We start from the raw sequence: 17,468 nt of genomic DNA on the forward strand, positions 1-17,468 counted from the left end.
CGGCTTGTTTTCGAGGTCTCATGTAGGCCCATAAACCAATTATTGCAGTCATCATATCTACAGGAAAGGTGCAGCAACCCCTCTCTGACTGGTCCACACAACAGTAAAACTGTTTTGCAAGTTATGCAATACTCAAAGAAATGTAACGTTATGATCCCTCTCAAGCTGCAGTGCCAATGATCAATGAGGATAAAAGTTACGCAATAGATGCCTGTATCATCCTTGAACGAAGCTGAGTTGGTTTTGTCCGTCGTTGAATAAAAACGAATCTTCTTCTTCTTCTAATTAAGTATGCCTCCTTCAATAGACCGAAGATTCTTGCAGACTGGTGCTATTTACATTATAATACAATCTATTTACAGATATTTACAAGCACATAGAAAATTTGACTAAAATAACTATCCACTGTGATCAACCGTTAGACGGTTTCGAAATGATCCCACAGATGACGCTGAAACAATTTCTGACGACAGGGAATTCCAGTTCCTTACAGTATTAAACATCTTGGGGAGAACGAAAGGCGATGCGATTCAGTTCTCGAATATGGTACCTGATAGGAGTGTGGTTGCGAGGCTCTCGCAACGGCGTAGCCAGGATTTCATCTTAGGGGGGGCGGTTAGTCTGCGAGGGAGCGAAGCGACCGAGCCCGAGCGAGCGGAGCGAGCGAGGGGGGGGGGGGGGAGGGTGTGGGAGGGGGGTGTCCCCCCTCCCACGGTAAGAACTTTTTGCATTTTGATGTTGTAAATGGTGCAATTTGATGCATGTTTTTGCGCGTTATATCGACGTGAAACAGTCCCACTTGTTTAAGGTAGCAGTTTATTTTGATGTAGATTATTATTGAACAATTTGCCTATAGAATGCTATCAGTTAAATACACTTCTTGTATTAACTCTTTTCACTGAATATCATGAACGCGACTGAACCCGAGAGAGCGGAGCAAGTGAAGGGGGAGGGGAGGGTGTGGGAGGGGGGTGTCCCCCCTCCCACGGTGAGAACCTTTTGCATTTTGATGTTGCAAATGGTGCAATTTGATGCATGTTTTTGCGTGTTTTAACGAGTTGAAACAGTCCCACTTGTTTAAGGTTGCAGTATATTTTGATGTAGATTATCATTTAATAATTTGCCTATAATATGGTATAATTTAAATACACTTCTTGTATTACTTTTTTTCACTGAATATCATGAACGCGACTGAAGCCGAGCGAGCGGAGCGAGCGAGGGGGGAGGGGAAGGTGTGGGAGGGGGTGTCCCCCTCCCACGGTGAGAACTTTTTGCATTTTGATGTTGCAAATGGTGCAATTAGATGCATGTTTTTGCGCGTTTTATCGACGTGAAACAGTCCCACTTGTTTAAGGTAGCATTATATTTTAGTGTAGATTATTATTGAACAATTTGCCTATAAAATGGTATACGTTAAATACACTTCTTGTATTAATTCTTTTCACTGAATATCATGAACGCGACTGAACCCGAGCGAGCGGAGCGAGTGAAGGGGGAGGGGAGGGTGTGGGAGGGGGGTGTCCCCCCTCCCACGGTGAGAACCTTTTGCATTTTGATGTTGCAAATGGTGCAATTTGATGCATGTTTTTGCGTGTTTTAACGAGTTGAAACAGTCCCACTTGTTTAAGGTTGCAGTATATTTTGATGTAGATTATCATTGAACAATTTGCCTATAATATGGAACACTGCAAAAAGTCCGGTGTTAAATAGTGAACACCGAGCTGGTGTTAAATTTTCGGTGCTCATTTATGGTGTTAAATTAACACCTCCGGGTGTCATTTCCAAATTTTAAACTGTTTTTTGAAGAGTTTCTTAGTAACTGCACTTCTTGTTGATTTTTAATTTAAACAAGACGATCAAGAATTTTACATTAAAATACTAGATTTTTTGAAAAAATGTGAAAATAAATTTACACCAAAGTAACACCAGCTGGTGTGGTCTCTTATTGAAGCTGGACGGGTGTTAAACCATTGATATTAACACCAACAAATATCAAATCAACACCATGTGGTGTCATTTTTGAATTAACACCAGTACAGTGTCAAAATAACACCAGGCACAGTGTCAAATTGACACCATGAAGTGTCAGGTGAACACTTTCAACACCATCACAGTGCATTTTAACACCTGTGGGTGTGGTCCTTTATTGAAGTTTAATCGGTGTTAGATTTAACACCAGTGGTGTTAAATCTAACACCGATGTTTTTACAGTGTATAATTTAAATACACTTCTTGTATTACTTTTTTTCACTGAATATCATGAACGCGACTGAACCCGAGCGAGCGTAGCGAGCGAGGGGGGAGGGGAGGGTGTGGGAGGGGGTGTCCCCCTCCCACGGTAAGAACTTTTTGCATTTTGATGTTGCAAATGGTGCAATTAGATGCATGTTTTTGCGCGTTTTATCGACGTGAAACAGTCCCACTTGTTTAAGGTAGCATTATATTTTAGTGTAGATTATTATTGAACAATTTGCCTATAAAATGGTATACGTTAAATACACTTCTTGTATTAATTCTTTTCACTGAATATCATGAACGCGACTGAACCCGAGCGAGCGGAGCGAGTGAAGGGGGAGGGGAGGGTGTGGGAGGGGGGTGTCCCCCCTCCCACGGTGAGAACCTTTTGCATTTTGATGTTGCAAATGGTGCAATTTGATGCATGTTTTTGCGTGTTTTAACGAGTTGAAACAGTCCCACTTGTTTAAGGTTGCAGTATATTTTGATGTAGATTATCATTGAACAATTTGCCTATAATATGGAACACTGCAAAAAGTCCGGTGTTAAATAGTGAACACCGAGCTGGTGTTAAATTTTCGGTGCTCATTTATGGTGTTAAATTAACACCTCCGGGTGTCATTTCCAAATTTTAAACTGTTTTTTGAAGAGTTTCTTAGTAACTGCACTTCTTGTTGATTTTTAATTTAAACAAGACGATCAAGAATTTTACATTAAAATACTAGATTTTTTGAAAAAATGTGAAAATAAATTTACACCAAAGTAACACCAGCTGGTGTGGTCTCTTATTGAAGCTGGACGGGTGTTAAACCATTGATATTAACACCAACAAATATCAAATCAACACCATGTGGTGTCATTTTTGAATTAACACCAGTACAGTGTCAAAATAACACCAGGCACAGTGTCAAATTGACACCATGAAGTGTCAGGTGAACACTTTCAACACCATCACAGTGCATTTTAACACCTGTGGGTGTGGTCCTTTATTGAAGTTTAATCGGTGTTAGATTTAACACCAGTGGTGTTAAATCTAACACCGATGTTTTTACAGTGTATAATTTAAATACACTTCTTGTATTACTTTTTTTCACTGAATATCATGAACGCGACTGAACCCGAGCGAGCGTAGCGAGCGAGGGGGGAGGGGAGGGTGTGGGAGGGGGTGTCCCCCTCCCACGGTAAGAACTTTTTGCATTTTGATGTTGCAAATGGTGCAATTAGATGCATGTTTTTGCGCGTTTTATCGACGTGAAACAGTCCCACTTGTTTAAGGTAGCATTATATTTTAGTGTAGATTATTATTGAACAATTTGCCTATAAAATGGTATACGTTAAATACACTTCTTGTATTAATTCTTTTCACTGAATATCATGAACGCGACTGAACCCGAGCGAGTGGAGCGAGTGAAGGGGGAGGGGAGGGTGTGGGAGGGGGTGTACCCCCTCCCACGGTGAGAACTTTTTGCATTTTGATGTTGCAAATGGTGCAATTTGATGCATGTTTTTGCGTGTTTTAACGAGTTGAAACAGTCCCACTTGTTTAAGGTTGCAGTATATTTTGATGTAGATTATCATTGAACAATTTGCCTATAATATGGTATAATTTAAATACACTTCTTGTATTACTTCTTTTCACTGAATATCATGAACGCGACTGAACCCGAGCGAGCGTAGCGAGCGAGGGGGGAGGGGAGGGTGTGGGAGGGGGTGTCCCCCTCCCACGGTAAGAACTTTTTGCATTTTGATGTTGCAAATGGTGCAATTAGATGCATGTTTTTGCGCGTTTTATCGACGTGAAACAGTCCCACTTGTTTAAGGTAGCATTATATTTTAGTGTAGATTATTATTGAACAATTTGCCTATAAAATGGTATACGTTAAATACACTTCTTGTATTAATTCTTTTCACTGAATATCATGAACGCGACTGAACCCGAGCGAGTGGAGCGAGTGAAGGGGGAGGGGAGGGTGTGGGAGGGGGTGTACCCCCTCCCACGGTGAGAACTTTTTGCATTTTGATGTTGCAAATGGTGCAATTTGATGCATGTTTTTGCGTGTTTTAACGAGTTGAAACAGTCCCACTTGTTTAAGGTTGCAGTATATTTTGATGTAGATTATCATTGAACAATTTGCCTATAATATGGTATAATTTAAATACACTTCTTGTATTACTTCTTTTCACTGAATATCATGAACGCGACTGAACCCGAGCGAGCGTAGCGAGCGAGGGGGGAGGGGAGGGTGTGGGAGGGGGTGTCCCCCTCCCACGGTAAGAACTTTTTGCATTTTGATGTTGCAAATGGTGCAATTAGATGCATGTTTTTGCGCGTTTTATCGACGTGAAACAGTCCCACTTGTTTAAGGTAGCATTATATTTTAGTGTAGATTATTATTGAACAATTTGCCTATAAAATGGTATACGTTAAATACACTTCTTGTATTAATTCTTTTCACTGAATATCATGAACGCGACTGAACCCGAGCGAGTGGAGCGAGTGAAGGGGGAGGGGAGGGTGTGGGAGGGGGTGTACCCCCTCCCACGGTGAGAACTTTTTGCATTTTGATGTTGCAAATGGTGCAATTTGATGCATGTTTTTGCGTGTTTTAACGAGTTGAAACAGTCCCACTTGTTTAAGGTTGCAGTATATTTTGATGTAGATTATCATTGAACAATTTGCCTATAATATGGTATAATTTAAATACACTTCTTGTATTACTTCTTTTCACTGAATATCATGAACGCGACTGAACCCGAGCGAGCGTAGCGAGCGAGGGGGGAGGGGAGGGTGTGGGAGGGGGTGTCCCCCTCCCACGGTAAGAACTTTTTGCATTTTGATGTTGCAAATGGTGCAATTAGATGCATGTTTTTGCGCGTTTTATCGACGTGAAACAGTCCCACTTGTTTAAGGTAGCATTATATTTTAGTGTAGATTATTATTGAACAATTTGCCTATAAAATGGTATACGTTAAATACACTTCTTGTATTAATTCTTTTCACTGAATATCATGAACGCGACTGAACCCGAGCGAGTGGAGCGAGTGAAGGGGGAGGGGAGGGTGTGGGAGGGGGTGTACCCCCTCCCACGGTGAGAACTTTTTGCATTTTGATGTTGCAAATGGTGCAATTTGATGCATGTTTTTGCGTGTTTTAACGTGATGAAACAGTCCCACTTGTTGAAAGTTGCAGTATAATTTAGTGTATATTATCATTGAACAATAATTGCCTATAGAATGGTATCATTTAGCTAATCTTTTTGTATTAATATTCTTACACTGAATATCATGAATACCGTCTGTTCAGCAGTCAAACAGAAAAAGCATGCACACGAGGGTGTAGATAGGGGCATATCCCCTCCCACACGAAGGTGATTTTGCGTTTTCAGACCTGAAATTCAGCGATCTGTTGCAAATTTTTGGTGCAATACTTTTTCATCGAAGTGATAAAATCACGGAATTTAGCTCTTATTCCGAATGTGCACCATCTGTGTGTATGTATAAAGTCTAGTGAGGTATATAGAGGAAGGGGGATTCCTCCTCCCGCTCGCGGAGCTTTTGCGTTTTTAGAATTGAAATAAAGCGATCTGGGTATAGCCACAGTCTATACTTCTATGCATGGTGGAAGGGGGGGGGGGGGCGGGGAGCAGGGAGAAGGCGTGGGCGAGTGTTAAAACTGATTGGGGGAGGGGGCTGAGGGAGGAAAGGGTCGATTAAAAGGGGAAATTCCCCTTATACATGACAGGAACCTTGAGTTTTCGGAATGTAAGTGATAAGTCTTGTGCACTCAGAATTATTCATAATTTTTTGTAAATCTAAAAAGTGTACTAAGCTAGGGAAAGAGGCACAGAGGGGGAGGGTTTGGGAGGGGGTATCCCCCTCCCAAGCACGAGAGATTTTCCATATTTTGAATTGAAATTCAACGATCTGGTGCACACTTTGAGTGAAATATTCAAAAAATATCTTATTTGATGAAAGGTTGCAAAGGAGACCCGCTTCATGTGCATGCATATACAGTATACACGCATTTTTTTTTTTCCGCCTCCCAAATCCCCGGTCCAAATCTTAGGGGGGGGGGGGGGGCGATCGCCCCCATCGCCCCCCCCCCCCCCCCCCCTGGCTACGCCAGTGGGCTCTCGTTAACTGAGTAGCCTGTTTGATAATAAATATATAGTCCTGTGCTGAAAGAGGAGTAAGAATATTGTGTATTTTGTACATCATAATTAGCCTGTCATTTTCTCTGCGCTGTTCCAGAGTGGTCCATTCAAGTTTTTGTAGCATTTTGGTGATACTCGAGGTGTTATGGTAGCGATTTAAAGTGAATCGCGCAGCTCTTCTCTGGACCATTCCACTTGGTGGATTAGGTTCTTGGTAGATGGGTCCCAAACAGTGGAAGCATACTCAACAATTGGTCGAACCAACGTTTTACTAAGTTGTGGCTTTAACATCAGAATCGGAAACCCTTGATGAATTTCTTCACGTGTGAACATGCAAACAAAGGTTACTATGTTACAAATCGCTATCGCGAAAACTTACATCTTGGGACTGTAAACTCTGTAAATTGTGGGGAAATTAGTCGTGGTGCATTTTTGCGGTCGTTTTGACGGAAAGAACGCGTGCACTGTGCATCATGTGCGCGACTAATGATAATGCTGCCATCACCGTCAAAGAGTATCACATTCATGACGTCATGTCGAAAATAAGGACATGAACAACACACTACTCACAGTCACACTGTGCGGGCAGGCAGTGGCACATCATAGTACGGCCTGTACGGTGTAGTGTACACGGACGGCGACTTCGACTAGACTTTTGCACTCCTACCGTTGACGAGTACAAGCAGTGCAGTGCAGTGCACTAACTAGCACTCAGCGTATAACGTAACCTACAACTAGCTGCTGATCCGATCCGTGCACTATAAACGAGACGTCCCGTTGTACGCGGTGTCTCTGTGTGTTTACACCCAATCTACCCAGCGCCCGATCCGTGATAGTGAGCTGTGTTTTTTATGTTTTAGTCGAAACTACTCGACTAGCAGCTGATACACTCAATATTTCAGTAAATTTCAGATGTTTTACTCTTCTATGTTTCATTCAAGTTGTGTGTTTGAGTGACGTGACCACGACCAGGCTCTCGGCAGCGGCAAAGCCAAAGAGGCTAGTAGAATCTATTTCACTCATTAGCGTTTGTACCATATCACTAACAACAAACATATACTGAGTATATCACTGATCAGTTTCAGCACACTGTCACTACTTCTCGTCCTGATCCTGATCTGTCGTCGAACCAATTTCTCTGTTATTGAAGATTTATTGGAGAGACTTAAGTCTGACAGGAAAGAAATCATGTCTTTCTTTGGGAAGAAGAAGAAAGCACCGGCGCCAACGTCAAATGAGGCTCTCCAAAAATTGAGGTCTGTAGAAGAAATGCTTATGAAAAAGCAAGACTTCCTTGAAGGAAAGATAGACAATGAACTGAAATTAGCTAAGAAAAATGGAACGAAGAATAAAAGAGGTGAGATATATTTCTTATTCTGTTTGTGTGTGTGTGTGTGGGGGGGGGGGGGGGGGGGTGTAAGTACGTACTTGCTACTTGGTTGAGGTCCTCCTGAATACTCCTACTGCCTATTTACTGGAGTTTTGACTGGAGGCCGGAGGGTGGACGTTTAAACAATTATTCCATTTAATAACATCTTAAATTTAGCAGAGTTAGTTTGTGTGATTACAGAAGAAGGAAGTTCATTCCATACTTTAATTGTGCGGGGAAAAAATGAGTTTCTGTGGACTTCCAGTCTGGAGGATGGTACTTCAAACTGATGAGAATGTCCGCGTCTACTTCTAATGAGCTTGGGTTTAGTGTGTGATAAATGATCAATATCCAATTGTTATCATATACGTACTTGATGCTACATCATTATTCATAGTACCGTAGTTATGGGTAAACTCGGCCTAGCGGGTAAAGTCGGCCGCCAGCGCGCACAGTACAATTTTATGTACTGTGCGCGCTGGAGGCCGACTTTACCCGCTAGGTCGAGTTTACCCATAACTACGGTACATGTTTGATGTTGTTAAAACTAAAAGTTAAAACTATTAGAAGCATGTCACATGTGCATTCAATATACCAGTAATTGAAGTTTGTTGGATAATTGTAATATTGTATTTGTAGGAGGCACTTTCTCTCACTTGGTCCCCCCCCCCCCCCAAAAAAAAAAGGACTCAATTTCTAATAGGTAGAAATCATCCAAATCTACTGACAACTGCCAACAGTTTACTTTGTCATCAGTGACAAATTTGTTATCATCAAATATTGGTTACCTGGCTGCGGCTGAGGATTGTACTACATAGCCCAAACGCAAAGCATTTGGAAAGGAGCACCCCAGGGTTAAGGGTACATCTACCCTATGGCTACAAATGTACCACTAAAGTGTAGTGAATGAAGGCACAAATAAAATGTACTTTCATATCCATGAAGTCTGCTCAAATTCTGCATTACTGAATTGCACCAATGTCCAAACTCAAAAGAAATAGATACAGTGTAATGGTCCAGAAGAAGAACCTACTCAACTCTTTTTTAAGTACTCACTTAAATTTGAACCAAATTGAATGTCGGGAAGCATTGATATCAATGTTGATTTGCATGTTGTAATAGTTGATAGTTGTAATATTGCAAGTGAATTTTTAGAAATATTAGTATCATATTCATATGAACCTCTGATTGAAAGTTCGACAAGAATTACAGAAACTTCCAAAAGTTTGATTGATAATATTTTTGTGAATAGCGTATGTAATGTATCATCTGGTTCTATTGTCTGTGACATTTCAGATCATTTTCCTGTATTTTGTTTTCTAAATTACTCATTTGTATTGCAGAGGAAATCAAGTTATATTAATAAACGTATCATAAATGAAGATAATATTTGTTTATTCTTGGAGAAAATAGATAAAGCTGATTTTAAAATTTTATCTGATGCTGATAAGATATCTTCTACATGTTCTGATCCAAATGTTCTGTATGATATGTTTGTCGATATTGTTTTGAACATATACAATCAGTGTTTTCCATATAAGAAAGTTTGCATTAAGAGCAATAAAAATGAATGGTTCGATGAAAATCTTAGAAAAATGTATCGCAAGAAGAATATATTATACAGGAAATTTGTAAATAATCCAACTGAATATCGTAAAAATGTTTATGTGACTTACAAGAACAAGTATACAAATGCTGTTAGAAATACCAAGAAAAGATTTTATACTCAAAAGTTTTTGAATGTGAAAGGAAATAGTACTGGAACATGGAAATTAATTAACAACATACTTGCTAAGAAAAAAGCTACGGTATCTGAAGATGTTGAATTCAAAGATGACTCTGGTATGATTTATAGTCAAGAGGAAATTGCTGAAAAATTTAATCAATATTTTGTGGATATAGGTAAAAAATTATCACTTAGTTTTGCAAATACTGATTTATCTGTTCATTCTTACCTCAAAGGTTCATATATTAGGTCACTTTTTCTGAAGCCAGTAACAGAAAAGGAGATTATTGATATTGTATTAAGTTTTAAAAATGGTAAATCTCCTGGTTATGATTTTATAGATATCAAAGTTATTAAAAGAGCAATTCATGTTTTATGTAAACCTTTGAGTATTTTGATTAATTATTGTTTTGAAAAAGGGGTCTTTCCAAATGCAGGCAAGATATCAAAAGTTATTCCTGTATATAAAAGTGGTGCAAAAGATGATTTTACCAACTATCGTCCAATTTCATTGTTAACATGTTTTGCTAAAATTTTTGAAAAATGTATAAGTGTGCGATTATTGCAATTTTTAGATAAAAATGATGTTCTGTTTAAGAAGCAATTTGGTTTTAGAGAAAAACACTCTACTCTTTTAGCAGCTTGTGATTTTTTATGTAATTTAAATCTTGCCTTAGAACAGAAAGAATCTTTATTGGGGGTATTTTTAGACCTTAAAAAGGCATTTGACAGTATTGATCATGAAATTTTGTTGTGTAAGTTTTATTTTTACGGTATAAGGGGGTCACCATTACAGCTGATGAAAAGTTATTTAGAAAACAGACAACAATTTACTACCTATAATTCATATTCTTCGCAAATGCAAACAATATCTTGCGGTGTTCCGCAGGGTTCAATTTTGGGCCCTATTTTATTTCTCATTTATATAAATGATTTGCCTGCTGCCTCATCTGTATTGCAATTTTTGATGTTTGCTGATGATACCAACATATTTTTGAAGCATAAAGATATTCATCAAGCGGAAGATTTGATGAATATTGAATTGGCTAAAGTTAATGATTGGTTTTCTGTAAATAAATTAGTTTTGAATGTTACTAAAACACATTTTATGAAATTTGATAATAGTAATTCAATTAATGTTGACACAGACTTATATATTAATGATACAAAGATAGAACACGTGAGGTCTGTAAAGTTCTTGGGAATTTTTCTTGATGAAGAAATGAAATGGAAAAGCCATGTTGCTCAAATTCTTAGCAAGGTTTCAAGAAATGTTGGTATCATGGGCAAGTTGAGAGATTGTCTACCTCAAAATATATTATTGTTGCTGTATAATACATTGGTACTCCCTCATCTTAATTACTGTATTATACTTTGGGGTAAGTGCAATAAGTATCTCTTAAAGCGATTACATAAGCTGCAAAAAAGAGCTGTTAGAGTGATAACAAAGTCATCATTTCTGTCTCATTCTAGACCATTGTTTATTAGATTGAATATTTTACCAATATATCAACTCTATGAGTATAATCTTGCCATATTTATGTTTTTATACAGTAAAGAATTATTACCAGAGTTATTTAGTTCATTATTTGTAAAGAATATTGATATTCATAATTATAATACAAGATCAAAATTTCATATTCGAGTTCCATATGGACGAACCAAATTTTCACATTCATTCATAACTTATCAAGGACCAAAATTGTGGAATGATTTACCAAGTAGTATAAAAGATTGTTTAACGTTGAATTCATTTAAAAGAAAATTGAAAAAGAACCTGTTGACAAAAATTTCATAGAATCTGTAGAGTTTTTTGTATCTGTAATGATATTTTAATTTGTTTGATTTTTCAAGTGTATCCGGTCAAATGACATTTAGATACCCCCCTACACACACACACACACACACACACACTGTAATACTTTCTTTTATTTCTGTACTCATTGGGGATCTTACTTATAAGTTTTATGGAAACTCCATAAAAACTTCTCATGATCCCTCCACAAATCATCCATTACGTTGTTATTTCCTTTCTTTGTAATTCACTTTGTGTTTGTTGAAACACCTTTTGGTGAATATGGTATCCTATGTGTATTGTTCTTTTACTTTGTATATTCCAATTGATGTTTATTATATCACATTTTATGTATCCTTTGTATCCTTTTAATGATTATGTGGAAATAAAGTTGAATTGAATGTTGTTGTTGAAATTTGGTGCTCTCTTTTCAGCTTTTCGACATACCACTCTGCCTGCACAATCTGAAAGTAGCCATATCCATGAGCTATTCAACTTGGTATTTTACGTGAATATGAGGGTATATTAAATGTCTTGCAAGTGACGCTAAGAGTTCCCTACGTTTGTACCTTTCATTTGAGGTTTTTACATTGACATATTATTTTTTCAGTTTTATTTGAAACAGAGTTCATATTACAAGTTTTCATGTAACACCATTAATTGGCTATTATTTTGACCGGTCTATTTACATTTCAGTGATGGTATTAAAAACAACATAAATTGCAGAACAGCATCTGGGGCTCCCCAGACTTCTTATTTGAAGTGTCGATAGCAACAATAGTGATTGCAGTACAGAACAATGAGGAATAGTATTGTAACATATGTAATTATGAAGCTATCATGTAAGAAAATTTAAATTTATATTTCAGAATATATTTGAGTGTCTTCAAGCTTTTGAATGCTTGGTCCTTTAAATATCCACAGCTGCTCTCCAGGCTCTGAAGAGGAAAAAGCGGTATGAGAAACAGCTTGCTCAGATCGATGGGACGCTCACGACGATAGAGACCCAGCGAGAGGCGTTGGAAAATGCCCACACCAATACTGAGGTTCTGTCTACCATGCAGTATGCCAGCAAAGCATTACAAGCAACCCATGCAAAAGTGTAAGTTATGGTATTATTGCTGTCAAGTGAAATGAGATGAAAGACGACTTATCAAAACTCACCTATATAGCTCATCTTTTCATGTTTATCTTTTTCTTCCTTTTTTTGTTGTGAACGGGGGTGCTTAGAAGTCAGTTTCAAGAAGTTGCTTTCATGTGCCACATGTAAACTCCTGCTGGTGGCCTGTTTATTTTGTTATTTTTTTCTTCTGCCATGTTCGCAATGATGCAATGCCAATCCATATTCAAGCTGACTTTTATGAATACTTATAGTTAATAATAATTGTTTGGATGTAAGCTCCAAATTTTATTGTCCAAGAAAGGAAATTCTTTTTGCCCAATTGATTGCGGGCCCGGCAGCCACTGAGCAGTGCCAGATCGACGTTGCTCTAACGTTTTCAACTGTTGAACGGCAAACAAGGTAGCAGCAACTCCCATCTTTTAACGTCTTTTGGTATGACGCGGCCGGGGTTTGAACCCACGACCTCCCGATTGTGAGGGCAGCCGCTCTACTCACTGAGCCAACACATCGGTCCGTGTTAAATCAAACAAGCAAAGTTTTCAGTAAAATCTTCTGTATGAAATAAATTCTTTTTTTTAATAATGTTTTCACCCACAACTACACCTATGCAAATATGTGCATCGAAGGGTATGCTCATTGGCAACAGTTGACACCAGTGGAGATTCTGTGGCTGTTTGTGTACTTACAGAGATCAATGATAAAGCTGTGCATAATTCGTTTATGGGAATTCTGGAATATAGCTGAGCTGGGCCAGCCTTCGTACTCCGTGGTATCCCTACACTACCGGGTCTTTAAACTGCTCAGGAGGCTTGAAGACAGATTGAAAATCAAAATGTGTGTGTATATGTGGCAGGACCGTGGAAAGAGTCTAGAAATGAAGAAGAGAATTTCGTATCAGGCTAAATCATGAGACTAGTTCTATCTTGTTGGTACACTGCAGTGATAGGATTGCATATTCATAAGATTAATGTGATGATAACATGAATATGCTAATTTGGATATTACTGATATTAATGTATGCATTGTATGGATATTGATGACTGTAATATACAGGGGTGTGGATGATGTTGATGAACTGATGGGCGACATTCAAGAGCAAATGGAGAGAGCCCAGGAAATCACGGATGCTATCTCCAATCCCATCGGCTTTGGAGCAGAGGATATTGATGAGGTAAGTTTGGAGTTGTGATGGCTCTTGATCATCTTTTACATGCTGTATATGCCGAATATTTTGCGAGGTTTTTATTTTCGCGAATTTCGCGAGTCAGCTGCTATTCGCGAAATTAAAAACGTGAAAATATTGACTCTAATGCCTACATGAGTGTGACGTACGTGTATACGTTTCTCCGTTCAGTACAGGACTCGCAAAATTGTTGGGAAGTCCTGATTCGCAATAATATAGACTCGTGAAATATATGGCGTATACAGTATCTGTTGCATGATATGAGTGGATATTAGAAGATGTGCAGTGGAAGAAACAATTTAAATCATTAGTATCAGACACTCGCAATAGCGCTTTGGCTTGGTAAACTACGATCGTTAAAGCTGGTATCTCACTGAGCGGCGAACGTTTGCGAACGTAGCAAATTTGAGATTCGCCAACTTTTCTGACGAATGTTTGCGAAAAATCAAAGTTCGCTTCTGCCATTAGCGACAGTTAGCGACTTTTCGAGATGTTTAGCGACAATTAGCAACACTTTAGCGACTGTTTGTGAAAGTGTTTGCGAACACATGTGGCGACTATTAGCGAATGTTAGCAAATATTAGCGACAATTTTGCAAATGTTAGCGACGGTTTTGCAAATATTAGCAACTGTTTGCAAATCCTTTGCGACAATTTTGCGAATGTTCTTGGACCTAGAAAAGTACCAGGCGATTGTGTATAGTAAGACCCATAAAACGACATAAAACCTTCCACTGAATTCAGATCTCTTGTGACAACCGTTCAAGATGGATTTCCAGGATATGGACATAAATTTCTGCCGAGAAGAGGCTCAAGGTGTTGCTATCCTTGAAGAGCTGCTTTGTCAGGCTGCTGCTACAGCTATTGTGCAGCATAAGAGAAATAAAATAAAGAAAAACAAGAAAGGAAGAAGAAAAGAAAGAGAGTCAGAGAGTGCTTGTTGCAGAGGACAGACTTTAGTCAATATGAAAAGCTTTTGAAGCAATTACAATCATGATGGAGATGTCAAGAGCTTCAAGAACTTTCTTAGAGTGGAACCTTGTCTGTTTCAGAAGCTTTTATATAGGAACCATGTGGTTACTTGTTCGCTAGCAGTGGCGAATCATATAAAAATGTTAGCGACACCGTATTACGACCGTTTGCGAATTCTTACGAGTGTTTTGCGAATGTTTGCGAATGTTTGCAACTGTTAGCGAAAATACAAATTCGCAAAGGTTCGCAAAGAAATTTTGAACATGTTCAAAATTTCTTTGCGACAAGAAAAACTGTTTGCGACAATAAAAACCGTTTGCGAACTTTCTTGCGAATGTTAACGAACCTTTTGCAACCGTTTACGAACCCTGGCGAATTCCCAAATTCGCTACGCTCGCAAACGTTCGCCGCTCAGTGAGATACCTCCTTAAGAGGCTGTTCTGATATAACTCTGACAGGACAACAAAATTGCTTTGTATTCAGATCCACATCTGTGATGATAAATATAATAGTACAGAGCATTATGATGCCCCTTACCTCTCTGTCTTAGTGCTCAAATTGCATGAGAAATTCGTCACACAGCATAAACAGAAAATAGAAAGCATGTCTCTGTATACAAAAGAAGATGACATGAGATTTGTCTACTCTTTGTTACATTTATAACTAGATAAATTACAGCAAATTGATATTTGAATACCGGTAAGGATGAAACAAAATGGCTATGTTCTGTGCGAGTGTATAAAAGAAATGAGAAGACGGAGGAATATCTCTCTGAGAATTTCTTCTGATGCATGGGGACAAGTAACCAACAAGATGTACTGAGTTCTTTGCCTGCCCTGTGTGTGTGTCATTGGACTGGTCATTTTCACCAAAGTGCCCCACTGACCCAGAGGGCAGACCTGATAATGGGGCAAGTGTCTGGCTAAAATGATGACTGGATGGGAGACCTCAGCCTCAAAAAGGGAAGCACGCAGAGTGACGAGGCCAACCAGCTAATTTGAGTGATGGACCAATCATGTTTATGAACTTGTCTTCCACATGTAACTTTGCATCCCAGGATGAGCTGAATGCTGAGCTGGAGGAGCTAGAACAGGAGGAGTTTGACGAGAAGATGCTTGATGTGGACATTGAGCTGCCATCGGTACCCGACGCTGAGTTACCGGCACCAAAGAGTGAGTCCAAACATGCACCCACTGACTGTGTCTCGTATGAAACCTCTCTTGATGAAGCTTGACAAAATTGCCAAACATCATTTTCCTGTTTAATATTTATTTTTTTTTTTAATGGTCAGATTCTTCAGACTCTAAACCTTCAGTGAACTTGTGTAGATAGCTGTACACTTGTGCCAGCTTTAATTAACCCCTCTTTCAGACTACATACTTCTTGTACGGTATACAATGAATGGATATAGGAATTTTTTACGTGTCTAAATGCCTGTATATTGATATGACTCGTGAATATTATTTTGTTGTATAAAAAAATGATGGTTTGAGCTTTGTTCTGATATGTGATGTATATTCACAGAACGTATATATTTGTGTCTGAATGCTCATGTACCATATGTCGTATAAGTAGGTGTGGCTTATTTGCATCACATGCTAGGATTAGTGTGAACTACCAAATGAATCCAATGCAGTGTAAAAACACAAAATGCAAAGTTCATACTGCACAAGAGAGAGACTTATACATATTCATGAGCTTCTCATGAAACGTGACAGTGTGTGAGAACTGATGCTGCCGTACGATTATTGTATATCTTGACATGTCTGAATGGTCTCATGTAAATATGTCATACAGTCTGTATATCGTCGCTGGGGTGACAAGACCTCATATCTACAAAATGTCAAATGTTCAGGAGAGCCAAAAAACATGGCGGCCAAAGCACTATACTGAATGGGATAGCCTTTCCTTTGACGTGCTGTGATGGCTTAAATTTTGGGGTAAGACAGTTAGGATTTGGACAGGACATTGCTTTACCGATTATCTGACCATCAATCTAAGAAAGTCATTTTCACCAATATTAGAGATAAAGGTCTTGTCACCCCAGCGACGATATCCGTATGTTGCATGGATGTATTTATGATAACTTGGTTTGTCTGAAAATGCTAGTAGTCTAATGCTCAATAGACTCATGGACGTTAAATTATTGTCATTGTGAATCAATGCTGTCTGTACAGAAAGAAAAAAAAAAATTATTAAACTGTGTTGTCAAAATCTCATGTGTAGATTAAATTTCTTATCAGTTACAGTGGGCTGAATTAGCACTTTTAAATTATTGTTCCTTATGTAAATCATGTCTTTTCTTCTCTTCCCCCTCCCCCCAATCTTTCTGATCTCTTGCAGAAAAAGTTGCGCAAGATGAGGATGATGACATGAAGGAGCTTGCGATGTGGGCGTCGTAGAGAAGGACACGACCCGCTTTTGATAAGATCATCATGTTTCTTTACTCACTTTTATTCCTCTGTGAAACTACTCCACCCCAAATCAGTAGATGTAGAACCAAAGTTTGCAGATAGAGTACATGTACATATGGCTATATCGTCAAAAAATGGCCATGTGTCTTTGACATGAAATATACAGATAGAGATATGGATAACGAGAGAGTGAGAGATACAAAAATATGTTATGTACAGAACCTTGTATGCTATGTGTTTATCGTGTAATTAACTCGCAACTGATAGCTACTGAGAGAATTGCCTTAATTTGAAATTTGCACACAGTGCTAAGAAAGTGTGATGAGTGCAACAGCTACTGCATGGCAGGCTTCAGCTGTGAAGTTTGGACGGGACACATGTTAATGTAGAGGGAGTACAAATTACTGTACCTAGAGCTATGGTCTCTGTGAACCAGTCCCAGCCACTCAAATTACTGTCTCTTCAGAACATGCTGTCTCATCACATGCTGATTTTTGT

The 17,468-nt window shown here is 38.7% G+C and overlaps 1 protein-coding gene across 1 annotated transcript; it reads left to right on the top strand.

The window, feature by feature from the left end:
• Positions 1–7,460: 7,460 nt before the first annotated feature.
• LOC139742048 (charged multivesicular body protein 4b-like) lies at positions 7,461–17,262 on the top strand. The gene is made up of 5 exons (XM_071652606.1): positions 7,461–7,746; positions 12,204–12,381; positions 13,456–13,573; positions 15,614–15,728; positions 16,900–17,262. The coding sequence occupies exons 1-5, from the start codon at positions 7,578–7,580 to the stop codon at positions 16,956–16,958; spliced, it is 639 nt and encodes a 212-aa protein (XP_071508707.1). The 5' UTR covers positions 7,461–7,577; the 3' UTR covers positions 16,959–17,262.
• The last annotated feature ends 206 nt before the right edge of the window (positions 17,263–17,468 follow it).

The sequence above is a fragment of the Diadema antillarum genome, unplaced genomic scaffold, assembly GCF_040938485.1.
Source record: "Diadema antillarum isolate AM-2024a unplaced genomic scaffold, OU_Dant_1.0 seq00000975_RagTag, whole genome shotgun sequence".
NCBI classification, from domain to species: Eukaryota; Metazoa; Echinodermata; class Echinoidea; order Diadematoida; family Diadematidae; genus Diadema; species Diadema antillarum.